A 21,184-nucleotide genomic window follows, 5' to 3' on the forward strand; every position below is an offset into this window, starting at 1 on the left:
GACATGACATGACATGTGTATGACTTGTGATTGTGTGTGTATGTGTATGATTTGAGTGTGTGAAGATAGCAACCGACAATGCAAAAAGCAAAAATTTTCCGTTCATGAGTGGAGGGTATCATCTTACTCCCAAAAAAAAATACGTGAAAAATGAAGTTTTGTTTTTGAACTTCCCTCGATGAAAAAATTTTGATTTTTTTTTTTTTGAACTTCCTTAAAAGAAAATACATGAAAAAGGGAAGAAGTTTTGAACTTCCTCGTTGAGCAAGACGAAATACATCGTATGGATTGAATTGCTTGTCTTGATAATAATGTATGCATAATACATGTTCTTAGGCCAGGAGGCTAAGGACAATTACATCATGCGACACGATAGATGAATGAACTTAGGTCATGGGGCTAAACATCATATATGGAGTAAAGAAACGATCTTGCACGTCATTTTAGTCTGGAAGCTAAGCACGTAACGTTGATATTAATACAAACCTTAAAAAAATTGAAAAAACCTAACGTGGGCTAGGATAACCCTTGCATAGGAAAACCTTGAATGGAACCTTAATAACAATAAGACGCAATCAAATTTATATTTTCATTCCTCAAACTCATTTTAGATTTCTTTAATATATTTATTAATTTTTTTTTTTTTCCTTTTAACATATATACTTCCTCCGTTTATTTTTAGTTGACACGTTTTTTTAGTCACGTTTGCCAATGCACAAATTCATCAACTATTAATATCTTTAATTATCAGTCTTCCAAAAAAATATCTTTAATTACCACTACGAAAAAAATATGAAAAGTTGAAATTAATACATATATTATGATGAATCTAACAAGATGACTATATTTTTCATTACGTTTAAGCACAAAACACGTCAAAGGCGAGTGTGTGAATAGTACTAAAGTCAAAACATGTCAACTAATAAGAACGAAGGTAGTATATTTTAATATTAAAATTCACATTGGTGTTACAAATTGCTAATCCTATATAGATGTCATAGCCAAAAAATAATAACAAATTAGATTTAGCAGAAAAATAATAGCAAAATAAATCAAGCTAACAAAAATCAATTATAATAGAATTACATGAAATTAAATTATTTAAAAATGCATATTAGGGCTGTTTGCGGTGCGGTTTGGATCCCAAACCGCCAAATTACGATTTGCATTTTATCCAAACTGCACCGCAAAATGCGGTTTGTGGTTTAGCTATTTTTTTACAAAATTATATTTAAAAAAAAAAAAACTTTTATTTTATTTTGTGGTTATTAACTTATAAATTTATAATACAAATAAAACTCTCTTTTTAAACTTTCAATTAGCTAATAGTCAAGATTAAATTATATTTTTAAATTATATTTATATATATTTTTTAATAGAAATAGTATAAGAATGATTTTACGGTTTGACGGTTTAAACCGCAAACCACATTAAAGTGCGGTTTGCGGTGCAGATTGGTCCAAAAATTTTTGAAAATCGCACCAAATCACAAAATTGCAGTTTGGTCTAGACCACACTCTAAACAGCTCTAATGAAAATTTTAAAATACACATATTGCATTAAAATAGTTTAAATGAATAAAATTGACTAATGAAATAACTTCTTACATTTTGAAGTTTTCGATGATTCTGAAAGTATTGTTCTCGATTAGCATAATATAATTTGGAAGGAGACCAACTTGCACTTGGGGTCCATCTCTTTCACTCCTACCTCTATTATATTGTACTTCTGCATTCAATGTTATGTCATTTCTTTCATCCTCGATTATCATATTATGCAATATAATGCATGCTTACATGACATCCTCAACCTTATAAGTATCCCAAAGACGTGCTGGATTAGAAACTATTGCAAATCTTTTCTATAACACCCCAAATGCTCGTTCAAAATCCTTTCTTGCACCTTCTTGAAATTTTGCAAAAAAACTTCCTCTTCACAACGGTTTTCACAAAAACTAGCTATTTTAAATCCTACAACTCCGAAGTGGGCATGCCAAATCAAAAAATCATAAGAAGCTATAGCTTCAAGAATCATACTGGACTTACCTTGATTACCTAGGTGTACATGCCTTGCTATGCTACCAGACCTTTCTCCACTTACAATGCATACAATCGATGCTACCAAGCATACCGAGAAAACCACAACGCTCTGATTACTGAAGTATGTTATGAAAATGTCTTCGGCCGTAGGGCTTCTCAAATAATTCTTTCCAAATATCTCATTGATACCAATAGCAAATATTTTTTAGGTACTCAATTGTTGTTTTTCTATAAATTCTCACTGAAACCCCATATGCCAACATTCTCATTGCTGCATTGCAGTTTTGAAGAGGGGATAATCCCAATTAACCAACATCATGTCTTTGTTTAAAATACTAGTAATGATCTTCTAGATTATTTACAATACGAAAAAACAAACCCCTCCTTATTTGAAATCTTCAACGATCATCTGCATATGTAAGACTATCGTAGAAGTAATTATTCCATATTCTTAGATGGCCTTCTTCACGACGTCTATCAGTGTTAGGACTTTGTTTTTTCCGAGTGTTTTTTATGGAAGATGAGACATCTTGTATAATTTCCATGTTGATACTTGTTAAAATATCAAAAGTACTACTACCTCCGTTAATGGTTATGTGCAACTTTGGGGCTTGACACTGTTTCCAATGCCAAATTTCATAATTGCGATTAATGAATTAAAGGGGTATGTAATTAAGGTGAAGAGAGAGAAGGAAAATCTAACACCAAGACCAACCACCCACCGTCACCAACAAGACCAAGCAAAACCACTCACACCGTCTTCACCACTACCACCACCACCAACACCCTAAGAAAACCCACTATCTCCATGAAAACCACCCCCACGAATCCGATCCACCCCCACCACCACCACCAACACCCCAGGAAAACCCACTATCTCCATGAAAACCACCCGCCACAAAAACCAGGCCACCACCTCCACAAAAACCACCCCACGAAACCAACCTCTACAAAACCCACCACCCCCACGAATCCAAGCCACCACCCCCACAAAACTCTCCTCCACAAAACCCATCCCCGCAAAACCCGGGCACCAACCCGACGAAATCCCACCCCCACAAAAATCCAACCCCATAAAACCCAAGATATCCAAGCCACTACCCTCACGAAATCCCCCACAAATTCGACGAAAACCACCGCGAATTCCCCACCTATTCGACAAACCCACCACAAATTGAATTTTTTTTATGTTCAAGAAAGAGAAAGAAGATCTCAAATCCATTGAAACTCACCACAAATTTTTTGAAAGTCGAAGAGAGAGAAATAAGATCTAAAAAATATGGAGAGATAATGAGATTGAAAGAAGAGAGAATATATGGGGAAGATGAAGATGAAGATAAATGAAGATGAATGGAGATAAAGATGAATGAAGATGGAATTTGGTTACTTGAATTGAGGGTGAAGAGTAGATAATTAGATTGGGTTGGTTGGTTAAGGTGAATTAAATTGGATGAGAAGTAGTGATTAATTAAATCTGATTATAGTTAGTAAATTGTGTTTTAATTTTTAAAATAAGGGTAAAATGGTCTTTTGACCACTTTTTGTACCCAAAATGGAAAGAAATTTTTTGTTTGCACATAATAAATATCGGCCTAAACAATAAATTTGCACGTAACTATTAAATAAGGTAGTAGTATCTTTTACATATGAATTAAAGAAGTTGTCAAATGTATTCGTCAATTAAGTTTTGGCCATTAGCGACATTTGACATAATGCACAATTGCTAGGTTGACAAAGATTGTATTAATGGAAGTTAAGAATGTTATAACTATTCAAGAAAGAGTGTATGTAAGAAGGAGTGTATGTGAGTAGTGATGGGGAATTAAAATCTTATATATTCTTAGCTTATAGCCATTGTTCAACAACTTTTTAAAAATTAAATACTTGTTCAACAGCTATTTTTTAACAACTATATTTGTAACTACTAATATCTATACAGAGTTTGATACTTGAAAATTAATTATTATAACACGAGTATCTATAATGAAGAATTTGCTAAAAGTAGCAATTAACAAGAGCTAAAAGTTTGCTGGTTTTATTTTTTTTTTTACTGAGGCATTACTATATGTATTGCCATGAAAAAAATTATGAACAAAATTTTACTCTTTATATTGCCATGCAGTAGTAAGAAGACAATATATAACAAATTAAAAAACAACGTACATACAATTTTATTTTATTTTTGAAACAACGTACATACAACTTTTTTTTTTTTTGAAACAACGTACGGACATTTTAAACTTTTTTTTAAGAAGACTCGTACATACATTTTTTGTATATAAATCAAATTACTAATGTATTTAAAAAATTAAAAAAAAAAAAAAGTTCAATATTTTTTTACTTAAGACCCAACTTCTTAAATGTATAAAAAATGTAGTCTTGTCTTAAGACCAAAATGTTTTAAAATGATGATGTCATCTTAAGTCTTAGGGTTAATCTTGCTATAAGCCACATCATATTTTTAGATTATAATCAATTATTATTTTTTTTATTTAACAATCATGTTAAAACTCCTTGAGATTCAACCGGATTAATATACAACAAACAATATAAATATTATATTTTAACATGATAAATAGTTAATACTACCTCTGTTTCATATTATTTGCAACGATTTGACATAAAGTAGAGAGGAAAATGTCTAATCGTTGCAAATAATTTGAAACGGAGGTAGTATACAACAAACAATAACAAAAAAAAAGGATATCAATATACCATAAACAACATATAGATTAAATTTTTTGTTAAAAATTTAAATCAATTTTTGTTGTGATAAGTTTACTTAACGTTTTTACTAATTTATTCAAAGTTACTTATTTTGAATTTAAAATTTTTTTAAGATAAATATTCAAATTTAGTGTTAAATAATAATTTATACATATACTCATGATACGTACATGATTAAGATTAAATAAAGCAAACAAAACATATATATATATATATATATATATATTAACCTTGTCTATATTAAGAAGGCAACACACAAGGAACAAATAGAGTAATTAGGAAATGAACCTTGTCATAATATCCCTGAAGAACTGAGGCTTGAGGCCACCCTTTGAAGAATATATAGGATACGGTCTACCCTCAATTGGAACAGATGGATCATCTTCGTTTTCAATCACATCCAAGCTATACTCCCTCATTTCATAGTGGTCTTCCTTAGAGGTGCCTTTCACCTGTAGTAATGATTATTTTAAAAATTCATAAAAAATACACATCAAACCATGATACTGGATACTAATCTACAAAATACCCAATGCAAAAAATGATCCACGACTTCAGGGAAATCAAAACCGGAGCAGAAATGTAATTAAAGTAACTGCAGCAGAACAGTCGGAGGACGTGTTAATAAATTGGTAACAATTTTGAGGCTGCTGTTTGCTAGGGTGAGGGAACAGGGGCTATCCTTGCTCTTTTTAGACTATAAGATAACAACTTTCAAGGTGCTCTTCTCTGCCACAAATAAGTTCACCTACAAACTACTGCAAGAGAGCTTGCCAACCTCACGTTATTTCACTTATTGCTTGTTTGGTTCTAGTACAAACAAGAAAAGGAGTGGAATTGGATAAATTGGAGGAAAGGAATCAGAGTTATCAGACTTTAACCCATTCCAATACTAAATTACCTCACTGATATTGCCTGGTGCACTTATTTTTACAAAATCTCTATCTCCCAACCCAAAGCAGGAAAACTCTTATTCTACCTCTCCCTACCAGCACTCTTCTTCTAAACCTAATAATTCCTCCCAATTCTCTTTCAAATCAACAACAATATCCTCCATGGAAGCTGCTGTTGCAGTACCTTCTTTCTCATCCTCTATTGAGGCTGCCATTCCTTCTCTCACATCCCATAATTTGATTGATGTGCCATCAACCATGCATGGCTAAATTTAGCAGCACCATGTCCAGACCTTAATTATGTTAAATCTGATCCTTTCTTGTCATTTCAATTGGTATGTATATTTTGGTCGTGCATGAATGTTCTTGGTGTAGTATATCACTATATCTCGTCCCGAAGTGACTGATCCTTGCTTCTATTTAACTATTATTCAAGGTTTAACGGTCCTTCATAGGCTCCTAATATTAGAGCTTTCCATCATGTGTTCCCTAACAATAATGTTAGAAACATTTCCTCCATTGTTTAAAAGAAGAAACATAGGGCTTTGCCATCAATATTGAAAGCCATGTGGCTAAGTGATGAGGAGAGAGATGGTAGAAGTAGCCATGAGTAACCCCCAAATTACTAACTTATAATACATAAGAAATAGGAAAAATTAGAAATAATAATCCCAACTTTCATCAATTTTGCTACAATAATCCCAACTTTAATTTATTCTGGAATAATCCAAACTTTAGGGGTTCCTCTTTTTCTTCAATCCTAAAAACCGGTGACCGGTTGAATAGGTTTTTTTTTTTAAAGTGACACGTGTCACAACTGAATTGGCTACTAACGAGCGGCAGGCTGGTCAGTGAGGTGGTTGTTAGGGTGGGCCGGTGGGGGAAGATGAGCTGGCTGGTAGTGGTTGGAGATTTTTAGTTTTTTTTTTTTTTATAATTTTTAAATGTTATGGACCAATCAGGGCTTGACACGTGTCAAGTGACCTGATATAATAGGTCATTGACTTTTGTTGGCCGGTTTGGGATTGAAGAAAAAGAGGAACCCCCAACGTTCGGATTATTCCAGAATAATCCAATGTTGGGATTATTGTAGCAAAATTGATAAAAGTTGGGATTATTATTACTAATTTTTCCTAAGAAATAACGGATGGAATATAATAATTGATTCATACTTTTCTTTTTTCATCATAACCATGCCACACTGTCATAAGAACGACTACTGAGACCCAAGTGGCTAAGTGATGAGGAGAGAGATAATAGAAGTAGCTATGAGTAACCCCTAAATTACTATTTAATACATGAAAAATAACGGATGATACAAAACTTTTCTTTCTACTCATAACCATGCCACCCCATCATTTCATAACATCATGATTCAAACTTGTCATTTTTCATCATTGCACATTAGTCACATGGCCTAGAAAAACGAGCATACCAAAAATATATTATAATCTCCAAAGCAATTCAAACAGCTAACAATCAAAATCTAAAGCATCGAATCATGAGTTCACGACCAAAAGTGATCAAATAAACTAACAATCATTTTCTAGAATTGTGAAAAGAGAATAAATGTTTGGCCTAATGGCCATAGCAAAGTCAATCCTGACTTTTACATTTGCGATAGCATAGGAAGGAGAGGGCACTTTATCGTCAATTAAATAACTCATCTCTGGTGCATTACCCTGTCTCAAAACACATGAACATAGCTCCACGCACTCACAACATTGATCATAACATATTCTAAATGTCCCAAAATAAGGAAACACTCTTCTCCATAGGATGTACCTTATATTGTTGGGCTGCTCATCGACAATGACATCTCAATATTTCCTCTATAGTCCATCTCTAACATATTACTCCATTTTCTGCAACACACATCTATAACCACTTATATCTCCATTTCCATACGACCACACGTTTTAAACTTATTAAAACTCAAGAGACTAAAAATATTCATTAAATAAATCTAATAAGATCTAACATTACTAATCTTCTCATAGACTGGTGAGATTTCAGGTTAAATTATTAGAGGGTGACCTAAAAATTTGCAATGGCCCAATCTTTTGGGGAACAGTGGGGAGTACCCACATGTCAAGTGTCCTAATAAAGATGTGCGCGTAATATTGTGACATGAGGAAATCATAATTGCGAGGCAAATTGTTCAAGCATAGCTCTCAATAGAAAACTTGAAGTCTTGAAGTGAAGCAAATTGAAAGGTGAGGGACATCTCACTAGAAAAAGCCTCACAGGTATCTCATAAGGTTTAAAAAATGCAGCACACACAATTATACAGAAAAATGATCGTGTTCCGGGCCACCCTTAAGAGAAGGGAGAGAAAGGAGAGAAGAGTTCCCTAAGTCTCTTCATAATGCATTCAAAAAATAAGAAATGAAGAAATGTTCAGAAGTATATTAAGTAACTTTAAAGTAGCTAGGATAATCAGAGTTCAGAGAAACACATAGAAGTATATACTGAAGTGTCCAAAAGAACAGCCAATACGTAAAAGATGTTAGTAATAAGCACATACAAAACTAAACTAAGATTGAAAATGAGAGCAGAGTGCCTTACCTTGCCACTAACACACACAATATCACCTTCTCTATGCTTTTTCTTTAGGCACCAAAGAAAACCTTGACTAGTGAAACGAGGGCCACGAAAGAATTTCTTCAGATGCAAATATATGCTCTTCTTTCCTTCATTTTTTGTCTCATCTTGCTCAACTTCATCATTCAGCATATGATCAACCTCACCACGCACAACCACCTCCAAAAAAGAAAGGGAGTAGCTGGCCTTCACAGCCCTACATAACAGAAACAATACTGATCCCATGAAAAAAAAAAAAGTTTCTACTGTCCTTTCTATCAATTTCTCATTAACTCTTTGTAATTATGAAGTATAAGTCCATTAATTCTACTATCATTTCTATGATAATGGATGTGAAAGTAACAATTAAGAACACATATCTATCACTTACACATGTTGGCTAGGTGCAGCAAGCATGGAGAGAGTATTATTGATCTCAAGGAAAACTAATTATAAAATTAGGCTAGATTAAGAACTAGGGAATCCATACATCACTCCAAACTTAAATGAGCTAGGTCACTTCGTAATATAAGTAATTTATCATTGTATAAAATATTATTATAGGTATTATTCCGCAACCTAGAAGCAAATACTGAAGTCTGCCTTAAAACCAACCACAGAACCCATTATGACTGGATTGAGAAAAGTAAACACACCTGGAAGTCATGATCCTCCCAACAAAAATCAAGTACTGGCCATCTTCAATTCCCATGTGTGAGTTCTGAAGATCAGCATAGGTCCGAGGAAAGTGATGTAACAATTTGCGCAACTACATGGAAGAAATGTGAATTATGAAATGTGTTTCAAATGTATATGATATGGTGACTAACATGATTATCCTAAACTAGCAGAACAATTCTTTGAGAAACTAACAGAAAATATTGTCATGTTAAAAACGAATATATGCTCACCGTATGAAAATCACATTCTTCTAGCTGACGTGAGTGCCTCTTGCTCAATCCTTTTATAGAGCTAATAGGTTTGTCAAGAATCGACCAAGACAACTTGTCATTTTCAAGCACAGCAGGAGCTAAAGATTCTATAGGACTTGAGAAAGCTAGTTGCTGATCTTCCAAACCATCAGACTGAGATTGGAATGATGAAGACGAAGAAGTTTCTTCACTTGAGAAACTCTTATCTGGAAGCCTAGAATTTAGAGGTGGGCCCATTTCTGTCAGAGTTTCTGGAACCATCCACTTCCCATCTGTCAAGAGAGGCTGAAATTCTTCACAACTTAATACAGGAGAGTAAGTCTTCATTTGAGAATCCCAAGCTGAATCGTCATAAAGTTCCATCCGGGGTAAACTTCCAATGCAGATGGATGGAAACTGTTTGCATGTGAAGGAAACGTCAAAGGAATTTGTCTTCTCTTCAAGAACAAAGCCTGATTCCTTGTGAGTTTTTTTATTTACTAAACCATCAAGGTTACTGTACCCCAGCATAACGGAAACCTGTAAAGGGCAAATGGAACGAAATAGATACCCATAAATAACATACACAACCAAAAGTCCAAAATTGTAGGAAAGTAACATATTACATATAAGTAGCACAAGTTATGGCCAACAAGAATAATTATTCCTGAAAGCTCTGCTAACCATTAAGTTGGGCTCCTAAGTACCATGTTTCCAATTTCATAACTGGAGAAGAAAAATGCGGGCATCTACTTTGTGAGTCTTTGACCCAAGACTCCCTTCTCACTCCCCCACCCCCAATGACTAGTGACTAGAATGACCACTATTATAGCAGTAAAGCCAATTTTGGATTGTATAAAGGCTTATCCACCAAAACTAAAGATATAATATAGATAATAATAACAAAATCAAAGAGTTTTTGGAAAGTGCTCACTCCGTTTCAACTCGAAACTAAACATTTGTGTTTTTACATCATCATCCAAGTGGAAGCCTACAGTATAAGGGGATTTGGGGGAATATGAATAATATGACCTTCCACGTAAATCAACTCAGAAAGCCTCATAGAGTAGTGGCAGTAGCCGTGAAGATAAATCGCTCATTCTACAAAACCTCGAAACAAGAAATCTCGTTTCTGAAAGTTCTACAATTCTTCTCTAGCCACATAAACAAACAATAGGCAGTCAAATTATCCTAAGAACGAAATTGACCCCTCATATGGTCATACCGCCCTAATCTGACATTACTAGACATTTAATCATTTGTAAGCCTTGTTTATACATACATCCTTAACAAAATTATACAGCACTTGCAATACCTATTGCTTGAAACACAAAACCCACTCAAGTGAATCTGAGAATGGTAAACACGTGAAAGTCGAATTAGACTAAAAAATTATCTAACTAAGAGAAGCCACAGAAGCTCACACGTCAATTCTCCTCTTTAGTTGACAAAAACTCGAGCTAATAAGCTAAAGAGGCAAACTCGAAAATTCGGCACACCAAACAACCAACAAGCTTATCACTCTTAATAAACAAACTATTCAACAAAAACAATAATCCCTAAATTGTTCGATTTTCAAATTAATAATAACAAAATGCAGGTGAAATTAAGTTGTATAAGTCCACAAATTAAACATAAAAGAAACAATTAATCGAACAAATGCAAATAATAATTAATTAACCTTATACTTAGGGCAATCTGGAATTCTTCCAACACCATAATTATTTACTTCCTCAAATAGCTTTCCCGCCACTTTATGCTTTGATCGGTAGCAAAATTTCGATATCTTTGAAACCAAAACCTGATTATACCTGCATAATTTCGGAAATAAATTGATTTCACAAATTACAAAATTTGAAAAATTCAAAAAATAAATTCAAAAAATAAAAACCTCATTTTTCTTTTCAAAATATTCCGATAACCACTTTCAACTTCAACAACAATTGCAGCTCTCAAACAATTTTCAGCGAAGTTAAAAGTAGACATCATTTTGAAGTTTTTTCAATTGAAAATTGACAAAATTTTGCAATGAAATGTGATGAAACAATAAGTTGATTGAAACAGCATTGGAAAATTTTGAATAAATAAGAATATGAATTGAAGTATGAAAGAAGTTTCTGGTGCGAACTTCAGTTGAAGTGTAACTGATGTTCGTTAGATAAAAGGATTTTTTTGTGTGTGTTTTGAGCATGCGGGAGCGGGATATGTAGTATTTGAGGAAGTATAGGCCCACGGACCACGGTGACTCTTTGGGGAAGACACAAGTTTATCAAACTTGTGTGTTTATCGAGGGTTAGACCTTCTCCAAATGTGCTGAGACATGAGGGACTTTCTTTAGGAGAAAGAGTATTTTTCACAAAGGATATCAAAAAGTTGATATTTCACAAAAAGTGTAGCTCTTATCAAATGTTTTGTATTTAAGATTTAATTAATTTTTTTTCCAAAATAAATTTATAATATGATTTGGTGGGCCATAATTGAAAGTGACATATGTATATTTTAGAGAACCATTGGGAAATTAGACTTTACATGAGTTGCTAATTGAGAAGTGAGTTGAGTATCACCGTTGGAGGTAAAAAAAAAATAACTCATTTTGTATTTGAATATTTAAAGTTGAGTCTCACTGAGATGGTCTTATATTAGTTTTTGTAAGATATTTGATGATGGTAAAATTATCTGCTCCATTTTTCATGTCTACAGTTTTATGAGAAACTAGTATAGTACCCGTGCAATTGCACGTGTTATAAATTCATTTATTAAATAGAAAATTTTGTCAACAAATACCAATTACAACACGCGTTTTGAAAACAATTACTATAAACACCTAAAAATGTCTCCCCAAAACCAAACCCGATGATGAACAACGTTTCACTGCCATTAGTGGTCGGGTTGAGTATTTAATCTCTGGAGTTCTTAAATCCATATTTAATTCAATACATTTAATAAATCAACCCAATTACTAGCCATTTTGCTTCATAACCGAGCTAATCTGATTTTATGGCCCTATAATTTCGATCCAATTATTATTTGGTTGGATATACCTTTCAATAACCTTTCCAACGATTCCTTCAAAAAAAAAAAAAAAAAAAAAAAAAAAAAAACTTTACAACGATATATCATACGCCCAATTTGTAATTACCATATTTTCAACCTAATTAAAGTATATTTATTTATTATTTATACAAATATTTTAATTTTAATTTTGTATTATGAATTATTTGATGTAAAAGTAATAAGATTTTTATTAATAGTAAGCTAAATTATTAAGTTTTAGTCTAAATTATAATCCCCTTTTAAGTTTATGTTAGCCGAGTATTTAAATCTTACTCAAACCCAAACCAATCCTATTCCTACTTGGATTAGGAAAGTTAAGCCCATACCTTCACAAAAATATAAAACCCCAAAAACCCTTATTTCCCCTCACCTATTCTTCCTCTTTCACATACACACAAAAGAACAAAAAAAAACCTTCAGAGATTGCTGCTAACTGCTGCCGCCGAGAGCAGCACTAGTACATAATTGAGTTTATGTAACAAGTTTTGGTAACACTTTTTAAAACACAAACTTACTAGTTTTATAAGTAACACTTTGGTAACATTTTTTAAGAAAGTAACACTTAATGTAACACTTTTAACATAAGTAGCATTACAAAGTAATACTTTTATAATAGGTAACACTTTATTGTAACACTAAGAGGTGTTACCTTATTTCTATAACATACCTAACCTATAAAAGCCTCGACATGGGGAAATCTAGAGGTTTCAACACTTGGTCCGACTAACCCGATTACAAACCGACTTGAGAAATGTTCGATTCAGATTTCAACTCACATAAACACAATAAGGGCATGTTCTCTGCAGTTCAGTTCCTAATATCCTCCTCTCATAAAATATTCAATTTAATTCAATTCACTAAATCAGAACAGGCTCTAAGTTAGCATGGCTCAAGTTCAAAATTAGACCCCACTCGTCCCGACCTCATTGAACCCAACTTTGGACCAACATCAAAATTGACACCTCTAAGAAAATTCTTATTTGCGGACTATTTACCCTTAAAAAAGTCTAATTACATATTTTGCCATGAACTAATTGAAATTGATCTATTTCCCTCTACTTCCTTTAACATATATCTCTCACTTCTTCTTTCCTAATTCACGCCATGAATCTAAAAGGCATTCCAGGTACCTTCTCGGTTCTATATCTTCATTATTGATTCGCCTCAATTTCTTCGTTCTCGCATTTTCTTAATTCATTCTACACTCCGGCAATTTTCGCCCTGCACACTCTGGAGCAACCTGCGCCTCTACCACAACCAGCTTTAGGGGGATTTAAAAGGCAACAATTCAAAGCTGTAAGTTTTCATAAATATTTGATTTCGTTGTCAATATTTTCAATCTAGGTTTTTTTTTTTTGGTTTTGATCCAGGGCAAGGGGTAACATTTTAGGGTTTCTAAAGATTAAGTAATTTTAATTGTTTATTGATTAGAGTTTTGTCATTCATTCTTATTTCCGCAGTTGAATTTTACCCTTTTCCTTTGATTTTTCTTGTTTTTGATACAATTGTGTGAATTGTTGTCCTGTTCTTGGGTATATGATGGTTATATGAATATAGCTGATGTAAGTTGGTGTTTGTTTGAGTTAATTAACATTCTAGCTTCAATTGTGTTAATCTTTGATGTTGTTTGTTGAATTAAGTAATATGTTGCTACGATAAAATTTTGCTAAATTTCAACATTGATTTATTGAATTTGTTGAATTTCCACATTGATTTATTGAATTTTTATTCTGGAAATTTAAGAAGAATTGCTCAAATTTGTACGATTACTGGTCTTATAATTATACTGTGTATTCAAAATATATGGTTCCTTGTATCATCATAAAGTATGTTTATATTTGTTTATGTGCTATATTGAAGGTGAAGGAAACTCAATTGAAAACGGTTTCACTATAATTGATTAGAAATGCCAATAGTTCTCGAAGGAATAAGCTCTCTATTCCATGATTGTGTCATTTATTAACAAAGGCAATCTGAAAATAAAAAAATTTCAGAAGCCTTTTGTACAGGGCTATTATGGATATATGTGTAAAACCACATATATCCATGAAAATGCAAAAATAAGTAAACTTATATAAATTACTTTGTACTTGTATTAGTTTTCACTCTCTGATTTTATGTACAATGAGCAAATACTATAATTAATTTGATATGACGTGCATTGGATTTGCTTTTCTTCCTTTTATTCAAGCCTTTGATTGCTCCACCTGTGATAGTAGAAATTTTCATGATTAATAACTTCCTAAATAAACATCTTATGTGATGACCACCAATAAGAATTGGAACTTTACTTTGTTTTTCATTCTTGCCTTTATTTATGAAGTGCGCATTTGAAATGAAATTCATCGGGGGTGGACAAAGATTATTATATTACATGTACTTTCGTTTTGATATGCTCTCTAGTAATATAACACGATAAACATAGAAGAAAATAAAATTTAATTTTATCACAGGTGTGGTGTAAATGTCCTTTTTGTTCGCTCCACAACTTTGTTTCAATAGGGAATTGGTCAAAAGATCCATTTTTGTCACCTAAGTCTCATATAGAATTTGTCTTGTTTTCTCAAATATTTGATACAAGTGTAATCTAATTTGTATTAACTAGTTCATATATGGATGATTTGGAGTGGAAACATTTTGTTCTTGCTTTTGACTGGTCTATAGACTTCTTGCTATTAATAGCAGAATTTGTTATCTAGTTGAGGTAATTATGGAACAATAATGATATCAGTGCATCTAAAGTCTATTGGTCATAAAAAATTTCAAATGTGTTTCCTTGGGATTAAATTGAACTAGTTAAACTACTCACTTTTATAATTGTTGATTTAATTTATAGATTGTCTTAACCACTTTAAGAGATAATTATAGAATGTTAGAATATCTCTTTAGTCAGATATATACTCTATCCATTGGTCATAAGCTTGTTGTTACTAAAGGTAGCTCGAAGTCATAAGACAACAGAATCGATACCCGCCCCAAAGATTGCTCCAAGGAATGGGGTGATAATTAAAATAGATACATATGCCTTTATAGAATTGGCACATTCATGTAAGTTTCTGCATTTTTTTAATATCAATGCAAGAATCATAATCCCTAAAATATATTCTTGCCTCCATAGTTTTTCACCAGCAAAATTTTCCCATAAGAAACAAGGTACTCTTAGGATGTTTCTCTTAGTTACAAGCTCATATAATTTGTTTTATTACTAAATGATCAAATATATAATATATATGCTGACTAGACATCAATGTATAAAAGTTGGCCAATCACTAAGATATCTTGTTTTGTAGAGCTACTGCATGATTGGTTTTCCTTATCTTCTCCATTATCTCCGTGTTCATATGTTTATTTGTTTTCTTTTATTATGAATTATTATGTTTATTTGTTCATATGATTGATTTTGAATTATTAGAATTTTATGATATCATTTTTGTTTCTAGAGTTTGTTTTGATTCAATTAGGAGATTGTTTTACTTTTTTTGGATTTTTTGATCTTGCATCGTCTTATGCAACTCTAAGTCTTCTCTAAATCACACATTGTATGAAAGTTTTTTTTTTTTTTTGTTTTTTTTTATTTTTTTTTTTTTGTGAAAGTATCTATAGCACACCTGAAACTTCTACAAGAATATTGCAATTTTGATAGTAAATAAAAAAAACTTTCAGCAACTTTTTTCAACAGAGACCTAAAACAATTGTTGTTCAAACACCTACATAAATGAAAATTAGCAATTTTGATGATAGACTTGGTTTTTGGTCAATGATTGTTGTCAAGTATACAAGATATTCTGCATTCAGCAATTTGGAATAAGTTTCTTGCCCATTTCCAACTTCCTGAAGGATATAGTCCATGTAGAATTGTAGAAATGCCTTAACTTTCTATGAAGCTAAATAGTTTAACATTGAAGAACTAAAGAAAATAATTAGTTATCACATTTGTCTATAACAATATGGAATATAAGTTTCTTGGTAGGGAGGAAATTGTCATATAATCAAACAAGGGGAAGTTATACATATGTTAATTTTTATTGTCCTTTGCACTGTACTGTTGCTTTTAGTACCACCTCATTACCTCACTCCTCTTGCTTCATGTTCATTGCAGATTTCTGTTTCCCACTTTCGGTATTCAAATTGCCTAAGATGTCACATTTGCTTATGAATTTCAGATTCACCATCATTGGCATAGCAACAAATATAACGCATATATGTAATATGGTTTCCTGAACCTTCTGGAAGAGATAAACAAGCTTATGTTAGAAGAGAGCTTTGCACATATGTAGTTGCCGATGTTTGGGGAGCTAAATATATAGTACAAGATCTATTGCTGCTGCTGCTGTCAATTTTACCTCTGATTCCTACTGCTGTTGTTGCCGTTACTGCTGTCTACTATTGTTCCTGCTGCTTCTGCTATTGCTTTTCTTTTTGTTGGATTATTAGATTGTTTAACGAACAAACCAAAAAATTGGTGTTTATGGAATTTTTTTTTTTATAGAAAATATCAAATTATATCAATTGAAATTATTGTCTATCATATACATGCTTATTGTAAATGTTAATGTTATTTCTATGAATTTACAAAAATGAAAAAAAGTTGCATATTTTAAATATTCTCTATGTTAGTAGTAGTTGTAGTAAAAAAAATATTACCTATTAATTAACAAGTTGTTACATCAGGTTGCAAAAAGTGATACATAATATCAAATATAGTGATACTATATGTCAAAAGATGTTTGAAAAATGTTACCTAATAATTAACCTAATGTTACATTAGTTCTAAAAAATGATACATAATGTCTGATAAAGTGTTACTATATGATTATTAAAGTGTTACTAAAGATAAGAAAATGTTACCAAAGAAATAAAAAGTAACACTTTAAAATGATACTAATAATATAAAAAGTGTTACATAAGATGGTTTATAGGAACAATTTTTAAAGTGTTACCATACGTTAGCAAAAGTGTTACATAAAACCTAAGGTAACATGGGCGGATGTATCATGCACTAAAGTGTTACCTATTATCTATAATAACACTTTTAACACTTTATGTATCACTTTTTAGTTGCTACTTAAAGTTAGTAATGTACTAGTGCAGCCACCGCCCTGCCTGCTGCACCGGCATCCTCCAGCCACAAACCGCATCCACCATTCGCCCTTTTCTTCCTTCCTTTGTTCTTCTTTTTCTTAAATTATTTCAAGTCCTAATCTTTATTGGTTTTTTGTTTTGATTATTATTATTATGAGTTAATAGAGTTTAATTGATACTAAAAACCACAAAGTTATGATCTTTATTATTGTGTTTAAATTTATGAGTAAAATTTCAGATTTGTTTCATTAAAAAAATAAGGGTTTGAGTATTGATTTTTCATGTTTTAGGGCTTGAAAACGTACTAATCAAGTTACCTAATCATATATACTATGTTTAAATTACGTTAAAGTATAATTATTTTGATTATGTATAAAATTTTAGATTATTAAAGTTCCAATTTTTATGAACAAGTTGTGTTAATTTCATATTTTTATGCTTCTAATCTTATAAAATAATGTTTGTGGGTATTTCATGATTAAAAAGCCTTGAACTTTAAATTCTAATCTTAAGAATAAATTTTCAGATTTTATACTTTTTATTTTGAAGCCTCTAATTACATTGAATTGGTATATTTTTGGGTTTTTTAACACACTAACCTACTATATAATGATTATTTCAAGTAATTATGTTTATGGGGTTATTTTATAGGGAAAATTCAAGTTTGATAAACTTGAAAATATATCTCCTCTCACAATATATTGTTTTATGTTTATTTTCAAAATAATAAAAGTGAAATAATAAAGTGGCACAGAAATCAATGCGAGAAATTGTTAGGGGAGATTAACTTGAAATGTTAATCTCAGAGATTAACTGGGGCTCCCTCTATTTTATATACTTAAACCAAAATTTCAGATTATTCACTTACTTTAAAAGTTGCTAGAATTTTATGTTATAAGCTATATTTTTATGATTTTAGCACATAAACTTATAGTGAACGAATGAATTATTAACTTTGACTATTGAGAGTAATTTAAAAGCATTATTTTGATGGTTTAAGAGGTTTTAAACTAGTTTGGTATTGCTGTAAATTTACTTGCTTAGGTGTTGATTTAATTCTTGTTGTTTGGTTTAGGAGAGGACTTTGTAGTAGGCAACTTCTAATTCCTAAAGTGGCCAACCGAATCGTTTATACAAGGTACGTACGAGTTATGAAACCTTGCCTTTAGATGCATGTTTAGGGATGTATCGAGAACTTAGTATCATGTATAGAGAAGACATGGCTAAATTGTTTGGTTAAACATCGTGATTTCCGTATGTTGTGCACTATTCTATATTGCAAGTATTATTTATGCTTTAATTATGCAAGATGCGCTTAGAGGCAAAGGTATGTGATTTGGTGAAGTGACGATTCATTTATTACTCGTTCATGATTATGGAGATAGAATGAGTAAAGGAAGAACTTAAGTCTTATAAGACGAGGTTAAGATTGTGGGGTGCTTTATGCACTCAAGGTGTTTATACACCGAGGTAGTTAAAGAAATAAATAATAAATGTTGTTTGTCACTAATAAATAAAGAATTGAAATTGGAAACTTGCCTTACTTGATTGAATTGGTATTGGATTGATTGTATTGTTTTTCATATGAGCCATTGCCAAGTCCACTTGTAAATCGCGTAAAGTGCAAGATGGATGAGCAATAAAACTCTGGATTTATGCACATTTGGAGTAATGACAATCAGGGGTTGGGGTACACGGGGTATTGGCCATGCACTTTTCTAGAGGCCGTCTGACCTACGAGTCTCTTATTTCAAATACTTTTCAAAAACTAGGAGTTAGATGAGATCTCATACTAGCTATGGTCACGGAGTCGTGCCCGTGGTCGTTGGATGTTTTATTGATGTTTTCAAAAGGAGGCATGGGGTTTTTCTTTTATTGGTGTTCCAAATGAAGCATGGGATGGACAGCCTTGCCTATTGCTTAATCCAATGAATAAAATAAAATGAGTTAACTACTATTAACTAGTAAAGTCTTAGTAAACTTACAGTTGAGTCGTGTGTTGAGTCTATAATTTGATGATGTGTGATGATTGATTATTAGTAGCATGCTAGAGATTTCTTATTATGTTTCGCAGCTTATATGTACTTAGCTTTGCTGACTCCGTGCTTTGTGTGTCTTTCTTTGGTCATGGCCTTCGCCCTTCAATGACCCTCTAACAATCCAATTTATACACTTGTAGTATTGGGGAGTAGATTCACCATAGGTTCTTACACATGCAACATTCGTATCTAGGTGGTGGGATCTTGAGTGGAATGTTGGTTGTTTTTCTCAATTTATTTACTATTTACTTTTGAAGTTATTTAAACTCAATTTCATTTTTATACTACTTCTATTGGTTTAAGTTTTGAATAAGGGCCTTAATGGTTCCAAGTTGTAAGACTTAATTTGGTTTTGTTTGTTTGTTTTGAGACTTATTTTTAACTCATTTAGTTTTTCTGCTGCTTATTTCTTATATATCCTTAACGTTTGAACATGTGGCGGTAGAACGTCAATAATTATCTTGGACATTATTCAGTGTACTCACAGGTTTAATTAAAGAGAGAATTATTGGGTTGTTACACAATTTCGATTTAAAACGAAAAAGATATGAGCAAATCATTAAACTCGTCCCAAAACCGACACCCTTTCACTAAAACGACCGTATCTTAAAATATACAAAAGATTTTGACCTGATTCTAATTGGGTTGGAAAGTAGACTTCATAAATGATATATTATATGCCTTATTCTGAGTTACAGATCAAAAGTTATCATAATTAAAAAATGCGTAAAAGTTATTTAAGGCAAAACGTCGCGACGCGGCATATGCTGATGTGTCACGGTGCTTTGTACTGTGAGTCTGTGACACGGTGTTTTCACACGTTTTCTCCAATACATGTTTTTAAGTAAAATAGTACACCGTGTCACGCTGGACAGTAACGCGTCACAGTACCCAGTACCGTGTCATGGTGCACACACCGTGACGCGTTGCTCAATTAGGGTTTTTCCGCGATGCTTATCCCTTATACGGTTCCGTGCATCCCCCTGTTCATTTCATCTATAAATACGAACTAGATTCTCCAGTTTTGAGGGCACCAAACATCATTCTCTCTTCCTCTCTTATACACCAAAAAAATTATTCTCTCTTCTCTCTCATATTCTAAGCCTTAAAACTATTCTTCTAATTACACAATACTTTCCCTAAGCACTCTAAGGAGTCCATACTTGACCCGAGGTTCTGTCCTTAAAACCAAGGCGTGAAAGGTAGAATTGATTGAGGGTTTGGACCAAATCAACTCTCTTTTTATATAATTTAATTTCAATTTGATTTATTATTTATTGAAGTTACTCACATTTTATTCATGATGTAGCAATTCAAGGAAACGCGGAAAGTGAGTAGCTAATCAATGTAGGGAATATTTCAAGCCATCCCATACTTGAGCCCCACTGTGATCATACTTAAGCATGGTGGCGTTCAAAGGGAAGGAAGCTAGAGTAAAAGAGTCACCAACAAATGTTAGGAACTTGTAAACCGTTCACAGGGTGAAGGGTTACACCCTTTAATGATCCAGGAGATCATTAACTCCAACAGGTCTGGAACTATGACTGCAAGTTTGGGGATGAAGGTACAAATCCAACCTAAAAGAGACTGAACCTGCCCTAATAATAGACCTCTACTTTATTTTTCTCGTATTCATGCACGCTTTCTGACTAACATGCAATCAATAGGTTTACCCTAAACCTGTTTAATCTATGTTGGTTAAATATTAATGCACAAACAAATCTATTATTGACGATCACTTGAATTATAATCAAATTAACCTAAACAAGATTATTAATTATCTTATTAAGTGTGATTACAAGTACAAATTCCCTTTAAACATGCATAAAAGGCGTGATCAATCAATAAAAATAATA

At 32.4% G+C, this 21,184-nt stretch overlaps 1 protein-coding gene and 1 long non-coding RNA gene across 2 annotated transcripts in view; one reads left to right on the plus strand and one right to left on the minus strand.

Moving 5' to 3' along the window:
- LOC145556551 (ATP-dependent DNA helicase homolog RECG1, chloroplastic/mitochondrial-like) overlaps positions 1 to 11,412 on the minus strand; it is a 32,387-nt gene extending 20,975 nt beyond the window's left edge. Inside the window, exons 1-6 of the mRNA XM_081618211.1 lie at positions 11,045 to 11,412; positions 10,835 to 10,964; positions 9,154 to 9,693; positions 8,899 to 9,011; positions 8,228 to 8,459; positions 5,055 to 5,218 (exon numbers count right to left, since the gene is read on the minus strand). Of these exons, the coding sequence (XP_081474337.1) occupies positions 5,055 to 5,218; positions 8,228 to 8,459; positions 8,899 to 9,011; positions 9,154 to 9,693; positions 10,835 to 10,964; positions 11,045 to 11,142 (1,277 nt within the window). The 5' untranslated portion in view covers positions 11,143 to 11,412. The remainder of the gene's footprint in view (positions 1 to 5,054; positions 5,219 to 8,227; positions 8,460 to 8,898; positions 9,012 to 9,153; positions 9,694 to 10,834; positions 10,965 to 11,044) is intronic.
- A 1,840-nt stretch (positions 11,413 to 13,252) lies between these two features.
- LOC145591352 (uncharacterized) lies at positions 13,253 to 16,814 on the plus strand. Its single transcript, XR_014102301.1, has 2 exons — positions 13,253 to 13,503; positions 16,307 to 16,814. It is a non-coding gene; the product is annotated as an uncharacterized LOC145591352 (long non-coding RNA).
- Positions 16,815 to 21,184: the final 4,370 nt, after the last annotated feature.

Source organism: Chenopodium album, chromosome 1 (assembly GCF_948465745.1).
Source record: "Chenopodium album chromosome 1, dcCheAlbu1.1, whole genome shotgun sequence".
Lineage (NCBI taxonomy): Eukaryota > Viridiplantae > Streptophyta > Magnoliopsida > Caryophyllales > Amaranthaceae > Chenopodium > Chenopodium album.